Here is a 17,222-nt window from a genome sequence, read left to right as displayed (position 1 = left end):
ATAGAATGTTATTGCTTATGTTATGATTTCTTGTAGTGTGATCTGTACATTTGGAAAAAACGTTATGTATTGTGAGGATATAACATTAGTACATTTAACAAACATGGGTTTGGAATTAATGCAACTGAATTTTATAGTAGGTCCTCAGCATTATCTTCTGACATTCTTAATTATAGGTAACTGGCATAGAACTCTGCTGAGCTGCATTATTTAGCTGCTCCGAGTTTTAAAAAAAATATTATTGTAAAAACATGAGTAGAATAATATGCATAACCTTTCTCAGAGGTGCCGATGTCCCAAATGCTGTTTCCCTAATCTGTCTTCGCTTCCTATACTCTTTACAGTGAGGTGGTGCAGCAAGCGTTTTTTTTGGATATTACCTTTATTCAGATTAATTTGGTACATTTCATAAATATTGTTTGAAACCCTATCCATTCTCTAAGGCACATTTGATGGTGAGCTGCTCAATCAGATTGTAATTTCACTCAGGTGCTAAAAGGGAGGGGTAATTCTGTGGAAGAAAAAACAATTTGTGTTCCCTAATGCACACTGAGTGAAAAATAATAATACTACATAATAGTCAGATAATACGGAGATCTTAGTTGCGTATATCTGCAGATATAGGGTTTTCACTCAGTGTGCATTAGGGAACACAAATTGTCCATTCTCTAAGGCGTCAGTTTGTGGGCTCACAGGGAATGCAATAGTAGGAGCCCATTGAAGAGCTCCAACACAAAGCAGAAGGGGTGTGACCAGCCGCCAGAGGGAAGAAGGAAAGAAGAATCACTGCCCCACTTACCTGAGTGATTCTTATTTCCTTCTGGTACAGTAAAAGGGGCGGAGGTATAATTTAAACCAGTGTGAGGCTGGTTTAATGAGCAGTGTTGCGTGCACTAGTAGATGGTAATTATTAAAGAGGCAGGTAGAACAATTTTATCGATTTTATCACAAAGGCGTATTTATTTAACATATATCCACAATATGCAAATCACTCTACATGGTATCATACAGCATATATATATATATATATATATATATATATATATGTATATGTATATATACACACATCACTTTACATACAGATTTCACGCAACAAATTTGCACTGATCACTATACACAGTTAACACACGGCTAAATACCTACAATATTGAGCTTAACTATGTATTTGGTCACAGAAAAAAAACGGAAAACCTCAAACACATTACGTGAGTGCACAGTTGCATTTGGGAAACAGAGACTTAACTTCCAATGTGGTAAAATCTGCTCGCTCTTACTTCCAGGTTAGGAATTAAACCACACTTTTACCACCACAAATCAGGATAGAGCAATATAGCCTTTCACATACATACAGGCCACACGCTTATACAGTTCGTATGAAGTACTGTAAACCTATACATTTCTATATTGGACTAAAGAGTATGTATACCACTATAGATTAGCAGTAAGTGTATATGAATGTTTCTCCGGCAGGGTCCACAGGTTATCCATAGGATAACATTTGGGGATATGATGAAGCGACAGCGGATTTGCACCAATCGGTCATAGCTTTTCGGCCTGCCAGCATGCAATGGGCCCGTCCATATATCCCCGCCTCCTGGCTCAGACAAATAAGTTTTTGTTTGGTGCGGCAGGAGCCGGAGCATGGTCAATGGGCTGCTGGTTTTTAGCAGCCATAAGCTTTCTTATTTTATTTTTATAGTCTTACTATTTTTTTTAGTGATCTTTCTAAAAAGCGTCATATACGTACCTTAGAAAGAGTCGCTCCAACGACTCCCCGCCGGGCCGCGACAGCGCTTACCCATGAGTGCAGTGCTGTTTCGGCGGGCATCTGTGTCAGATATACTAGCAGACGTTACCAGGCTGTGGCCGGAGCACAGGGAGAAGGTAAGGCATCGGTTCCGCTTAGAGGGGGAATACGGAAACTGCCGCACTGTTTTGGGAGGACACTACCAAACAGTTGCTTACGCGGCTGCCACCTCGGCTGCACCAGCGTTAGCCCTTAGGGATCAGAGGCTCCAGGAGTTGTATGAGGCCGCGATCCCTGGGGTTGATGTTAGCAGAGGGGAGTCAGATGCTCTCCTGCAGATGCTCTCCTGGTCACCCCTCCTCCCGGTTCATGACCAGTTTCCTCCGAGTCTCCCGCCATGAACTGTTTTCCCACTTCCGTCTGAGTCGCTGTGTACTAAGGGACCCAGTCGCAGCATAGGCGGCTGTGGGACTGGTGCGTCAGTGTTCACTTGGGCGTCTGTATTCACTATAGGTTCACGGACCGGCGGTGTACACGAATAGCGCCTGGATCCACTCAGCGTTCGCAGACGTATTGATCGATCCTGGAAGCGCGGTAAGTCTCCCTGTATCCCACTCTACTGAGTATGGGTTATTCAGCACTAAGTCTCTGCCTTTTCAATATGAATAGTTGGATAAGTGCATAATGCATAGGAGTCTGATAATATTACTCTGGTTTCTTTCGCTATGCGTCTGAATACGGTTAAAACTTTTATAAACGAATGCAGTAATATGTTTCTTCTACATACTTGAAATGTATCTGTAGTTGATTGTGTGCTCATATTGCTTATTATACTAATGTATAACATGTGACTGACTGCTAGTGTGATTGCTGACTTTACTATAATTCTGTCAGTTTTTTTCTATCTATTCCGATCCTCAATGCTGGGGTATAGCAGGGTAGGGTCGGATTGTACGTCACTTTAACGAGTCTTACTGTAATTACAGTCACAAATTATGTAGTACACTGTGTAAGTGATTATTTATCATGTTTAAGAGTGGCAAAGGTGAGGAAGATACACTCACAGCAACACCAACACTCATATCATGTTTGTCTTGCAAAGCTGGGTTAACCTCTCAGGATCTGGTTCAGGATGGTTTGTGTGCAAATTGTTTTAGCTTTCACCAAGGTCTCTTGAATAGTACAAGGCAGATACAGGCGCAAGTTGATTCCCCTTGGACTGTGCACAAACATTATCCAGTATAGCTGAGCGGATAATTCCAACTTCTGTACCAGAAATAGGTTACATGATTAACCATTACATGCAGCTTCCCACCTGCGGTTTATCACTTCCAGCAGCAGCCTCTCAAAAGAAACAGGCTGAAAAGCCAGTGGTAAGTAAATCTACGTCTTCATAGTCTACACATGTTTCAGATGAGGAATCATCGGAGGATGAAGGCTCATTAAGCTCTGGTTCTGCATACGAAGAGAAGGAGGTAGGCCGCAGCTCAGTGGTCATAGCTGAGTTAATTAAGGCGATGAAAGCCATTCTATCCTTAGAAGAATCAGCAGAGCCTGTGTTAAAATCTAAGGCACCTGTGTTTAAATGTCCCAAAACAGTTAAGACTGAGTTTCCTGGGTCAGATCAACTGACGGAAATCATGGAAGAGGCTTGGGCTACGCCCAGTAAGAAGTTTAGAATTCCTAGGAAATGGAATTCCACTTATCCTCATCCAGCTGGGGATTGTTTAAAGAGGGAGGTGGCCCCCAAAGTAGATACGCATGTTATTCGATTAGTGCGAAAATCTACATGACCTCTGCCTTTAACATCAATAAATGATGTCACGGAAAGGAGAGTAGATGATTTTAAAAAAACAACATTTTTTCCCTGTCTAGCGCAGTCATAAGACCAGCCATGGCTTCAGCTTGGATGGCAATAGCAGTGGCTGCCTGGACTGATGCATTGGAATGAGATCTTTCAATGGCGTCTAGAGAGCAAAAATCCTATATGGCACATATAAAATAGGTTGAAAGAAGCAGCTTTGGAGGGTGGTCTTTAGTATGCCGACAGACGGGATCCCGGCGCACAGTATACCGGCGCCAGAATCCCGACAGCTGGCATCCCGACACTTATTCTCCCTCGTGGGGGTCCACGACCCCCCTGGAGGGAGAATAAAACAGCAGCGTGGCGAGCGCAGCGAGCCTGCAAGGGGCTCATTTGCGCTCGCCACACTGTCGGTAAGCCGGCTGTCGGGCTCCCGGCGCCGGTATGCTGGCTGCCGGGAGCCCGACCGCCGGCATACCATACTGAACCCGCTTTGGATATGGGTACAATTGCCTCCAGGGCATCAGCTTCAACAGTAGCCACTCGCAAAGCAGTTTGGCTATGTGCATGGAAAGCTGATTCAGAATCTAAAAAGGTTTTGGAGTCTATCTTTCTCTGGAGATATTATTTTTGGTAAAGAATTGACAGATATTTTGCAGTCACAAGCAGTAACATTTCCTTCCACATACAAATTCAAACCTAAAGTTTCCAGCTTTTCGGTATCAAGGAAAGGCTAAAGGGAAACGTGATGGCAAATCCATATACAACAAGTCTGGTAAGACTGGTTGGTAAAACAGAAAATAAGCCATCAGCCTGATCGTGCGGGCCTCCACCTGGGGGATTCCAGGGTGGGGGGCCGACTTCTTCAGTTTGCTCAGATCTGGCAGCAGTCTACAACAGATGCCTGGGTGCAGGAAACTGTATCTCTTGGTTATGCATTTGCCTTCAAGAAACACCCTCCTCGAAGGTTTTTTTGTACCAGCCCGTCTCGGGTAGAGACAAAGGCCAGGGCTTTGAAGCAATTTCTGAAGTGCCTCTTGCAGTCAGGGGTAATCATTCCAGTTCCTCCTGCACAACAAGGACAGGGTTTTTACTCCAACCTGTTTCTAGTTTAGAAGCCAAATGGGTCATTCCGGCCCATACTCAATCTCAAAGTGCTGAACAAGTACAAATGGGTACCTCGGTTTCATATGGAGACTTTACGTTCCATCATTTTGGCCACGGAGCCAGGGGATTATATGGTATCCCTGGATATGCAGGATGCTTACGTACATGTTCCTATAGCACTGTCCCATCAGTGCTATCTCAGGTTCGCTATCCTCCAACAGCATTTTCAGTTCCAGGCCCTACCTTTTGGGTTAGCCACATCCCCCAGATTATTTAACAAAATTATGGTGGTAATGGCAGCTTATCTCCGCCAGCAGGGCATAAGAATTTTTCCATACCTCTGCGATCTTTTAATCCTGGCACCGTTTCAGGAATTACTCCTGTGTTATCTGCAACAGACAATAACGTGTCTGCAGAAGCAGGGGTGGCTCGTAAATTGGGTGAAATCGTCTGGTTCCGTCACAGCGAATGACTCACTTGGGGGCTGTACTGGATTCAAGCCTTCAAAGAGTATTTTTAGCTCTGAACAAGATATCCGAAGTTCAGTCAAGGATTCAGGAGCTGCTACACAGTCAAAGGGTATCCATTCACGCAGCAATGCGTGTGATGGGATTGATGGTGTCAACTGGAGTATGCTCAGTTCCACTCTAGGCCTCTGCAGTATCTGATCCTTGCCAAATGGAATGGGTTTCATCAGATGGAAGTAAGGAGGTCATTAGCCTGGTGGCTACAGACATTGCATCTGGACAAAAAGGGAGACCGTTTTGGATATCAGATTGGGAAATTCTGACAACAGATGCCAGTCTCCAAGGCTGGGGAGCAGTGTCAGGAAGGTTTTGTTTCCAGGGGCTATGGACCAAGGAAGAAGGTTGCCTGCCAATAAATATATTGGAATTTTGAGCCATATACATGGCACTGATTCAGGCAAAGGACATTCTTCGGGGAAAGCCAGTTCAGATCCGACGGCAGTAGCGTACCTCAACCATCAGGGAGAAACTCGCAGCCAAAAAGTTATGAAGGAGGTAAGTCGCACACTAAAGTGGGCAGAACTTCATCCAGCATTGTCCGCAGTGTTCGTTACGGGAGTCCTAAACTGGGAAGTGGATTTTCTCAGTTGACACTCCATTCAGGCAAGCGAATGGGCTGTACACCCGGAGGTCTTCCAGACTCTAGTCAACAAGTGGGGGTTGCCAGAGAGAGATCTCATGGCGTCCCATCAGAACAACAAAGTTCTTGCATATGGGTCAAGAACAAAGGATCTCAGAGCGATCTTTGTGGATGCCCTGTCGGTGAGATGGGACTTTCATCTGGCATATGTGTTTCCTCCAATCACCTTATTACCCAGGGTGGTGAGAAATATAAATCAAGGAAAGGCTGCCGTGATACTAATGGCTCCAGCTTGGCCCAGAAGACATTGGTACACAGATCTGCAGAGAATGTCGATGGATGCTCCATTCCTGCTCCCTCAAACGTCCATATCTACTGATGCAGGGTCCTTGTTATCACAGACATCTGGATCGACTGTCTTTAACGGCGTGGCTCTTGAGACCCCTATCCTGAAGTCAAGAGGATTCTCACGACAGGTAATTCATACAATGCTCAGATCAAGGAAACCTTTCTCAGCTCGAATTTATCACAGAATATGGCAAACCTATATTCGTTGGTGCAGTGAACGGAAAATGGACCCTAGGTCTTTGAGTTTCCAGGGTCTTGGCATTCCTTCAGGCAGTAATGGATAAAGATTTGAAGGTGGCTTCCTTGAGAGTGCAAGTGTCAGCATTGACTGTATGGTTTCTAAAAGAAAATTGCCAATTTACAGGATGTGCGTACTTTTTTCCAGGGAATGCTGCGCATTCAACCTCCTTTTGTTCCTTTTACAGTGCCTTGGGACTTAAGTTTAGTCCTAAAGGCCCTTCAGGTTGCCCCATTTGAACCACTTAATAAAGTGGATCTTAAATGGTTGACAGCTAAAGTTCTCTTTCTACTGGCCATGGCGTCAACTAGAAGAGTGTCAGATTTAGGGGCACTGTTATGGCGTCCTCTATTTCTGATCTTTTTTCCAGATAGAGCGGTTCTCAGAACTAAATCTGGGTATCTTCCCAAGGTGGTGTATAAATTTCACCTTAACAAAGAAATTGTAGTCCTGGCTTTCCAGGAACCGGGTCTTTCTGCGGGAGATGCATCGCTGGACGTGGTCCGTGCCTTAAGGATCTACGTGGATTGTACCAATGACATCAGAAAGACAGATTCTCTCTTCATTCTCTACGGATTTCACAAGAGAGGATGACCTGCTGATAAGCAGACGCTGGCAAGGTGGCTTTGGATGACTATTTCAGAAGCATATTCTCACTCTGATCTCCCTGTTCCGGCTAATGTCTCTGCTCACTCAAATTGTAAGGTATGTCCATCATGGGCAGCACAATGTGGTACTTCAGCAGAACAGATATGTAAGGCAGCCACATGGTCTTCCATTAACACAATCATTAGTCATTATTCCGTCAATACCTTAGCCTCTCAGGACGCTGAATTTGGGCGAAGGATTCTCTTGCCCAATCAGGAGCGTCCCCACCACTAAATTGCTTTGGGAAATCCTAATGTTATCTTGTGGATAACCTGTGGACCTTGCCGGAGAAATATACGTTATGGTAAGAACTTACCGTTGATAACTGTATTTCTCCTAAGTTCACAGGATCCACAGGGATCCCACCCTGAAGCACCTGATTTGAGGATCCTTTTACTCACTAACCTCTTCCTTTTTGTACGGAAGGGTGTGCATGTTTGTTCTTCTCGCCTGATTATGGTTATCTATGATGCTCCTGCCTTAAGCTTAGGGAAAACAACGGATTTGTCTGATCCAGGAGGCGGGTATATATGGACAGGCCCGTTATATGCTGGGAGGCCGAAAAGCTTTGACCAATTGGTGCAAATCTGCTGTCGCTTCATCATATCCTACCGTGTCAAATATAAAATATTTTTACTTACATACAAGGCTATTAACCAAACTGCATCATCATACATCTCCTCACTCATCTCAAAATATCTCCCTACCAGACCTCTCCGCTCTGCACAAGATCTGCGTCTCTCATCCACATGTATTACCTGTTCCCACTCAAAATTACAGGACTTTACCCGGGCTTCATCCACTCTGGAATGCACTCCCACGCACAATAAGACTCTCCTCTAGTCTCCAAACCTTTAAACGTTCCTTGAAAACTCATCTCTTCAGACAAGCATACCAAATTTCAGACCCACACACACAGCCTTCAATGCTTCCCTATCCAGTTACATCCCCTCTGTACAGTCCACATAACCTCACATTTTGTCTTCCAACATTGCTGGGTGATCATATCATACAACCCATTAAGAACCTAGCAATCTGGGGAACCAGATTAAATAAAAAGAAAAAAATATACTCGGCGCTGACTTAGCAAGGAATCTCCTATAATTAAACCACTAAATTTCCGGATATGCTGCAGCTCTATTAAGGAGATCACTGATTCTCCCAAAAAAGTAAAAAAAAAACTACAGAATAATTACCAAATAAAGCGCTGCATACCAGGATACATTTTGTGCTTTTTAATAACACATTATTCAAACAATTTAACAACCATATAACACACACACATAGACCCGGCCGGTATTAAAATTACCTTAATGATAAAACTTAACAACCCATAAGATGCAGATCTCACATCATACCCTCTAATTCAATTCTGACCTATCAATGATGCATCACTGGTATGTTATCAATTGATAACATGTATGTAATTAAGCTGAGGGGCCCCTGATGACTAGAATTCAACCCTCAACTAATTAGCAGCATATGATATCCAGTGTTCAGTCACAATTGTGTCCATATAAGCAAATGGAATACGTATTAATATCCAAATATCAGGTTAATTGGTTAGTAGAACCAGCAATGTCCATAACTTAGATTAGGTCAGATGATGGTTAGTAAGTCACTGCAGTCCACCAAAATTAACATGGGCATACCACCATATTGATAAACAGCCCTCTGAATATGGCTCTCGTAATCTGTCCTGGGTACTGGTTACTGAGTGGGCTTTATTTGTAAGGGGTTCTCACCGACCAGCTGATTGTCTGCTGCACCAAAGTCTCTGCTGCCGACTCATCCCTTGTATCATGCCTCACCTCAGACCCGTTTAGATAGAAGTGTCCCAGATAAAGATACGTCCAGGTCCGTGTGCTTTGGACCTCTCTCAACGCGTTTCTCCGCCTAAAGACTCAGCGGCTTCCTCAGGAGAAATAATATATATATATATATGTATATATATGTATGTATGTATTCCTTGAATAATTTTATGGGATTTATCATCAGTAGTTTTCATTTGTGATGTTTTGTGTTTCTGTAATTGTAGAGATTTGGTGCCTCTTCACAATGCTTGCTCGTATGGCCACTATGAAGTAACAGAGCTTCTTGTAAAGGTATTTATTTTTCCAGTTTTTAGTATTTGATGTCATTTGCAAAATGCTACATAATATCATGAGGCATTTAACTTATATTTTAAAATAATTAGTCACATTTTCTAACCTTTCCCTGTACCATTACTCTAAGTTACGTAACATGTTTCTTCTCAGCATGGTGCCTGTGTGAATGCAATGGATCTCTGGCAATTCACTCCTCTCCATGAAGCAGCCTCCAAAAACCGCGTGGAGGTGTGTTCTCTATTGCTTAGTTATGGAGCCGATCCTAACATGCTCAACTGCCACAATAAAAGTGCCATTGATTTGGCGCCAACGCCACAGCTAAAGGAACAATTATCATGTAAGTAGTGATGTTCTGGTTTATTTGAGTGTATGAATTGTTTTCAGCAGTGTAATAAAACATACTGTACATCTCCGGTATGTGTAAAGGACCACTTAAAAAAAAAAAAAAAATATTTTCACTTATTTAACACAGTTGTCCAGCTTTCACCAAGTATTATTCCGATATGTTGCTGTCATTATTGTAAATTTAAAATTGTGACCTATGTATTTATTTTTGCTAAATTTACAGTGGTAAACTTGCCTAATCATCTTTGTTACACACTTTCCCCAGACATTAATTAGACAAAGGGGGCATGGGGGATTCAGTTAGCCGTGGTAATTTACAGTGGACTAATTGACCCCCGGGACTGTTCAATTATCCCTGCAGGCTGCAGTTAACGGAACTTATCCTGGACTCTGTGTTAACGCCCGATAAGTGTTAATTTACCTGGTGAACAGAAAGGGTTCTAATTGAGTATCCTCAGGCATTTAAGCCCAAAGCTACCGCCTTTTTTCACATCTGGTAAATTTTCTAGTTTGAATACCCCCCCCCCCTCCCCATAGCCCAGCTCTCCTCCGTGTCATACTACCAACATCCCTAGAATATAGTTTTGAGTTTCGTTCTTCCTCTCTGATTAGAGGGCAGGCATTTATTACTGGATGTGACATAGACTTTTTTCTCTCTGTCACATTCATGACATATATGCTTGTGACCGCACTGGCCCAAACATACACAATTTCTCTAGCATCCATAGGGGATATTGGGGAATCTAGTGCGATGGGGTATAGATGGGTTCCAAAGGAGCCAATGCACTTTAAATTTCTTCAACTGGGTGTGCTGGCTCCTCCCCTCTGTGCCCCCTCTCACAGTCAGTTTAGAAAAAAGTGCCCTCAGGAGAGGATGCACATCTCTGAGCTCCAGAGAGTTTTCTTCAATTTACATAGTAACATAGTATTTGAGGTTGAATAGAGGCAAATTGCCCATCGTGTTCAACCTGTTTTAAGTTGTGGTGATTCTACATACTTGCTGAATAATGTTTTATGACTAGTTAGCTACTATAACTCCTGTTACCCCCAGATTAACCACGTTGATATTTTAAGTATTATAACCTTGGATAGCTTTTTCATTCAGAAATGTATCCATTCCTTTTTTAAATCCAATTACAGAGTCCGCCATTACCACCTTCCCTGGCAGGGAATTCCACATCCTGATTGCCTTAACAGTGAAGAACCCTTTCCTCCGTTGCGTTCGGAACTTTCTCTCCTCCAGTCGCAGCGAGTGCCCACGTGTCCTAAACTGTGTTCTTTTAATAAATAATTCCTCTGATAACTCTTTGTGATGTCCCTTTACATATTTGAAGATATTAATAATAATTAGGCGCCTCTTTTCTAGTGTATACATTTTCAGCCTAGTAAGTTTTTCCTTATAGTCCAGTCCTTCTAAGCCTTTAATCAATTTAGTAGCTCGCCTTTTAACACTTTCGAGTTCACTGATGTCTTTTTTATACAATGGTGCCCAAAACTGAACACAATATTCCAGGTGCGGACGTACCAATGCCTTATACAGCGGCATGATTACATCCGAGTCCCTTGTCTCAATTCCCCTTTTTATGCACGCTAGCACCTTACTTGCCTTCTTTACTGTGTTTTGACATTGTGTATGGTTATTAAGCCTATTATCAATGAATACCCCCAAATCTTTTTCCAACTCTGTTTCCCCTAGGCGTTACCCATTTAATATGTAGGATGCAAGTTTGTTTTAAGTCCCAAAATGCATAACCTTGCATTTGTCTGTATTGAACCTCATTTTCCATTTAGACACCCAGAGTTCAAGTTTAGATAGATCATTCTGTAAGGACTCCACATCCAATTCTGAACTAATTACCTTACACAGTTTAGTATCATCTGCAAAGATTGACACTGTGCTTTCCAGCCCTATTTCTAGGTCCTTGATAAATATATTGAACAGTAGTGTTCCGAGTACGGACCCTTGTGGTATTCCGCTGACTACTGGGGACCAGGTTGAGGACTTCCCGTTGACCACTACTCGCTGTACCATGCTATCCAACCAGCTGCTTATCCATGTGCAAATAGTTTTTCCTAGGCCAATCTCCTTTAATTTGATCATCAGTCTCCTGTGAGGAACTGTATCGAAGGCCTTTGCAAAATCTAGGAAGACCACATCCACTGCTTTTCCTTGATCAAGATTATTGCTCACTTCCTCGTAGAAGCTAATTAAGTTAGTCTGACATGACCTGTCCCTCACAAACCCATGCTGGTTCTTGCTAATAATCCTAGCGGACTTTAGATACTCCTGTATGACGTCCCTTAGAATTCCTTCCAATATTTTCCCCAATATAGATGTTAAATTAACTGGTCTGTAGTTTCCCGGAAGATTTTTGGATCCCTTTTTAAAGGCACTACCTCAGCTATACGCCAATCCTTCGGTACCATGCCTGATCTAATTGAACTATTGAAAATCAAGTATAGGGGTCGTGCTAGTTGTGAACTAAGCTCCATAAGAACCCTCGGGTTAAGTCCATCAGGACCAGGTGATTAATAAATCTTAATTTTGCTTAGTCTCTCCTGGACTACTTCTTCGCTTAAACAAGTATCTAACCATGAATCATTACTGTCACAATTGTTATGCTCTACTCCCACCATCAGTTCTTCACTGGTGAATACTGATGAAAAGAATTTGTTTAGTATTTCCGCTTTTATTTCGTCGTCATTTATCAATTCTCCTAATTCATCTTTTAATGGACCTATATTCTCCTTTTTTAACCTTTTACCGTTTATGTATTTAAAAAACTTTTTAGGATTGGTTTTACTCTCTATAGCGATTTGCTTTTCATTTTCCATTTTAGCTGCTCTTATTGCTTTTTTGTATTTCTTATTACACTTCTTGTAATACTTGAGAGACTCCTTTCCATTAGATTTAAATGCTTTGAAAGCCTACTTTTTTTTATCCATTTCTGCCTTAACCTACTTGTTAAGCCACATCGGTTTGAGTTTAATACTCCTGCGTTTACTGCCCATTGGGAATAAAGTTATGAATATTGCTATCCAGCAACCATTTTGAAAAATCCCACATTTCTGAAGTGTTCATGTTATTAAACAGAACCTCTCACTCTGTCGTTAAGTGCACATCTAAGCATACTGCAATTAGCCTTCCTAAAGTTAAACGTTTTGGTGGAACCCCTGTAGCTATGTTTCCTGAAACTGATGTCGAATGTGATCATATAGTGATCACTGTTACCCAAAGTTTCCCCAACTTTAATGTTTGCTATAATGTCCACATTATTAGTAATTACTAGATCCAGGGTAGTTTTACCCCTAGTTGGGTCCTTGACTAATTGCTAAGATTCCCCTTGTAGACTGGCACATAAAGGTTTTGACTAGCACTACTTGTGATGTTTTTAGGCTATGTGGAGACTTTGTCAGTATGTAACTCCATCGCCATTGGAGGGGGCGGAGCTACATCAGAGTGGGACCTGAGGCGTTTTGGCGCCTTCCTCTGCTTACTTTAGCAATTCTCAGCACACGCATCGCTTCCTGACTCCTCAGCCACGCTGGCTATCTGGTACAGGGTGTAGCAAAGGGGGAGAGACGCTTGTGTACACTATCTGGGTCCTCTTTAAAACAGGATTTGTTAGTGTTTTCTGTAATATAGTGAGCTGACAGTCTCACTGGTGCTGTACAGCTACGGGTATGCTGGTGTCCTTCTCTCTGTCTCCTCTCACATACAGTACGGCAGGCTTGCAATATAACGGTCTGTGTGTATGTTATTGTGCTTACTGTGAAACATGGGTAAACACAAGCTGTGCTGTGTATGCCACACCAGATTCTCTCCATTATATACTGATTCTGTTTCCTGTGAACAATGCAGTCAATCTTCACAACTCAGTGAAGGGGCTGGGGGAGAGGGTCCAGAGCCCCACTGGTTAGGGTCTCTTAAACCTATGATGTCAGATATGTCATCCCAGATCACTGCTAATGTACAGAAGACTCAGCTACTACAACAAGCTGTTGCAGATTTAGCTGCTAGGGCAGATGCAGCACAGCCCCCCTCTCTCATGCAGGTCCACAGAAGCGTGGGTTACCTGCTCTATTATCTGATACAGATGATGATCTACAGGAGGATGGGGATGACTTGGATCCCGATTCTGCTCAGGGTATCGAACCCCTAATTCCTTCTATACGGAACGTGTTAAAGCTCCCTCTAGAGGACGCTGCGTCACAGCAGTCAATTTCTTTATATAAAACAAGCCTAGTGTCACTTTCCCTGATTCTACAGAGTTAGCTGACCTATTCAAGCTGGCCTGGAAAAATCCAGACTAAAAATTCCAAGTGTCCAAAAAAATTTTGCGCACTTTCCCATTTGCTCCTGAAGGTAGAACATTTTGGGAGGAACCCCCTGTGGTTGATTTATTAGTCTCTCGCATGTCCAAAAACGCGGTGCTGCCTGCCCTGGGCTCCTCTACCATGAAGAATCCTGGGGATAGGAAGATAAAGAATACACTCAAATTGATTTACATGGTAGCAGATGTATCACAAAGGGCGTTCATTGCGGGTTGCTAGATGACCCATGCCATTCATTCCTGGGCCACTCAAATTCAGGAGGGCCTCTCGGTTGATATGCCCTTGGTCACTATGGTGACCCTCCTAAAACGCATTCAGGACACTACACGTGTCCTCTGTGATTCGCTCAAGGAAATGGGGAACATTAATGCTAGGACTTCTGCCATGGCAGTGTCGGCGCGCAGGGCCTTGTGGTTGCGTCAGTGGATTGCGGACGCATAATCCAAACGTAGTGTGGAATCCCTCCCCTTTTCTGGGGAATGTCTTTTTGGTGTTGAATTGGATACCTGGATTTCCAAAGTTACGACTGGGAAAACCATGTTTCTCCCCTCTGGGGGCCCGCTGGCGAGACAATCCTACCCGGGGCCGACTGTTCAGTCCTTTCGGTCTCACAGATTTCTATCTAAGGCCAGAGGTGCCTCCAATGCGACTAGAGGCACCAGATGCAAGTCCACAAAGCCTGCAGGCACCAGCTCTCAGGACCAGTCCACCGCCTCTGCTTCCGCATGACTCTGCCCACCCACCCCGAGAGGGGTTCTCGAGGTGGGAGCTCGACTGCGACACTTCAGCCGCATCTGGGAGACTTCCTGCCAGGATGCTTGGGTCAGAAATCTCGTTTTTCAAAGCTACAAGCTGGAGTTCGACAGTACTCCTCCCAAATGATTTTTCAAATCAAGCTTACCAGCTTTGGAGGAACTGCAAGTCGTGTTGCAACAGGCCATCCAAAAGTTGGTCCAATCCCACGTCATTGTTCCAGTACCAATACCGCAATGCGGCAAGGGTTTTTACTCCAACCTGTTTGTGGTGCCGAAACCGGACAGTTCGGTAAAACCCATTTTGAATCAAATCCTTGAATCCTTATTTGAAAGTGTTCAAGTTCAAATGGAATCCCTGCGAGCAGTGATTGCGGGCCTGGAAGAATGGGAATTCATGGTCTCCTTGGATATCAAGAACGCCTACCTCCCATATTCCAATTTGGCCGCCTCATCAGGCGTACCTGCGGTTTGCCCTGCTGGACAATCGCTTCCATTTCCAGGCACTGCCCTTCGGCCTGTCTAGAGCCCCAAGGGTATTCACGAAGGTGATGGCGTAGAGGATGTTCCAACTCCGGGTCCAGGGGGTCAATGTTCTCTCTTACCTGGACCATCTTCTGATAAAAGCAAGATCCAGGGAGCTTTGATTGCTTCATGTAGACCGCACTGTCCAACTTCTGTCACACCATGGGTGGATTCTCAACCTATGGAAGTCCCACCTGGAGCCAACTCAGAGGCTCCTGTTCCTGGGGATGTTGTTTCATACTGTGGCCCAGAAGGTGTTCCTACTAGAGGACAAGGCGAGAACACTTCAGGAGATGGTCCGTATGGTGCTCCGACCTACTCGAGTGTCCTTCCATCTTTGCATAAGATTGTTGGGAAAGATGGTTGCCTCATACGAGGCAATCCAGTATGGTAGGTTCCATGCCAGAACATTTCAGTTGGATCTCCTGAGCAAGTGGTCCGGATCGCAACTACAGATGCATCGGATGATTCGGCTGTCACATCAGGCCAGGATTTGCCTCCTGTGGTGGCTCCAATCTCCTGAAAGGCCGGAGATTCAGGATTGGACCCTCCTCACGATGAATGCGAGTCTCTGGGAATGGGGAGCTGTCACCCAAGGGGCGCAGTTCCAAGGCAGGTAGTCAACCCAGGAAAGCCTCCTTCCGATCAACATTCTGGAACTTCGGGCGATCTACAATGCTCTGCTTCAGGCCTCTCCTCTGCTCAGGGATCACGCAATCCAAGTACAGTTGGGCAACGCCACAGCGGTGGCATACATCAGTTGACAAGGAGGGACAAAATGCAGAGCCTGCATGCGAGAGGTGTCAAAGATACTCCTCTGGGCGGAAAGAAATGCAAGAGCCATGTTGGCAATCTTCATTCCGGTGTGGACAACTGGGAAGCGGACTTCCTGAGTCGTCACGATCTCCACCCGGGGGAGTGGGGTCTCCACAAGCAGGTGTTCCAGCAGGTTATCAACCGGTGGGGCTACCTGCAGATAGACATGATGGCTTCTCGTCTCAACAAGAAACTTCCCTGGTATTGCTCGCGAACCAGGGACCCTCGGGCGAGAGAAGTGGATGCACTGGCGTCGCCTTGGCCTTACCAGCTGGTCTACCTGTTTCCTCCGATTCCGTTGCTCCCAAGGGTGCTAAAGCGACTCAGGAATAAAAGAGTTCAGGCTTTTCTGATTGCCCTGGATTGGCTTCGGAGGGCATGGTACGCGGATCTTCTGGACATGTCCGTCGAAGACCTTTGGCCTCTACCACTAAGAAACGATCTTCTTCAACAAGGACCGTTCATCTACCCGGTCTTACGGCGACTTCGTTTGATGGCATGGAGGTTGAGCGGCACATCCTAGCTCACAAGGGCCTTTCCAAAAAGGTTATTGCTACCATGGTTCAGGTAAGAAAACCGGTGACTTCAAAATGCTATCATAATATCTGGAGGAGATATGTCTCTTGGTGTGAGGAGCGCACGTATCCATCTGCAGAGTTTCACTTGGAACGTTTCTTACGTTTCCTGCAGGCTGGTGTGGATAAGGGCTTACGTCTGGGTTCAATTAAGGTCCAGGTTTCAGCCCCCTCCATTTTCTTCCAGAAGAAATTGGCAGTGTTGCCAGAAGTTCAGACATTTTTGCAAGGGGTACTCCACATCCAACCTCCTTTTGTGCCGCCTACAGCACCCTGGGATCTAAATGTAGTGTTGGATTTTCTACAGTTCTCCTGGTTTAAACCTCTGATGACTGTGGAAGACAAGTACCTCACGTGGTAAACGGTGATGTTACTGGCCCTGGCTTCTGCTCGACGTGTTTCAGAATTAGGGGCCTTGTCGTGTAAAAGTCCCTACTTGGTCTTTTATGTGGACAGAGCAGCGCTCCGGATTAGGCAGCAGTTCCTGCCGAAGGTGGTCTCTGCGTTTCACTTGAATCAGTTTATTGTGCTTTCGTGCAGTTCCGGCTCTTCTGCTCCTCCGGAGGCATTGGATGTTGAGCGAGCCTTGAAGATCTATGTCAAGAGAACGGTTCGGATGAGAAAGATATGGATTCTTTGTTCGTGCTCTATGATGCACAGAAAAAGGGTTGTCCTGCTTCAAAGCAGTCCATTGCTCATTGGATTAGGCTTACTGTCCAACAGGCCTATGTGTCGGCAGCCTTACCTGTTCCTAAGTTTCTGAAGGC

At 44.4% G+C, this 17,222-nt stretch overlaps 1 protein-coding gene across 4 annotated transcripts in view; it reads left to right on the top strand.

The window, feature by feature from the left end:
* TNKS2 (tankyrase 2) overlaps nucleotides 1–17,222 on the top strand; it is a 204,688-nt gene that overhangs the window by 88,848 nt on the left and 98,618 nt on the right. For all 4 annotated transcript variants that reach the window (XM_063961657.1, XM_063961655.1, XM_063961658.1 and 1 more), the window contains 2 exons: nucleotides 9,038–9,104; nucleotides 9,258–9,444. In XM_063961657.1, coding sequence (XP_063817727.1) covers nucleotides 9,038–9,104; nucleotides 9,258–9,444 — 254 coding nt within the window. The remainder of the gene's footprint in view (nucleotides 1–9,037; nucleotides 9,105–9,257; nucleotides 9,445–17,222) is intronic.

The sequence above is a fragment of the Pseudophryne corroboree genome, chromosome 3, assembly GCF_028390025.1.
Source record: "Pseudophryne corroboree isolate aPseCor3 chromosome 3, aPseCor3.hap2, whole genome shotgun sequence".
NCBI classification, from domain to species: Eukaryota; Metazoa; Chordata; class Amphibia; order Anura; family Myobatrachidae; genus Pseudophryne; species Pseudophryne corroboree.
The sequence above is the reverse complement of the archived record's forward strand: the minus strand, read 5'-3'. Positions and strand labels throughout refer to the sequence as shown.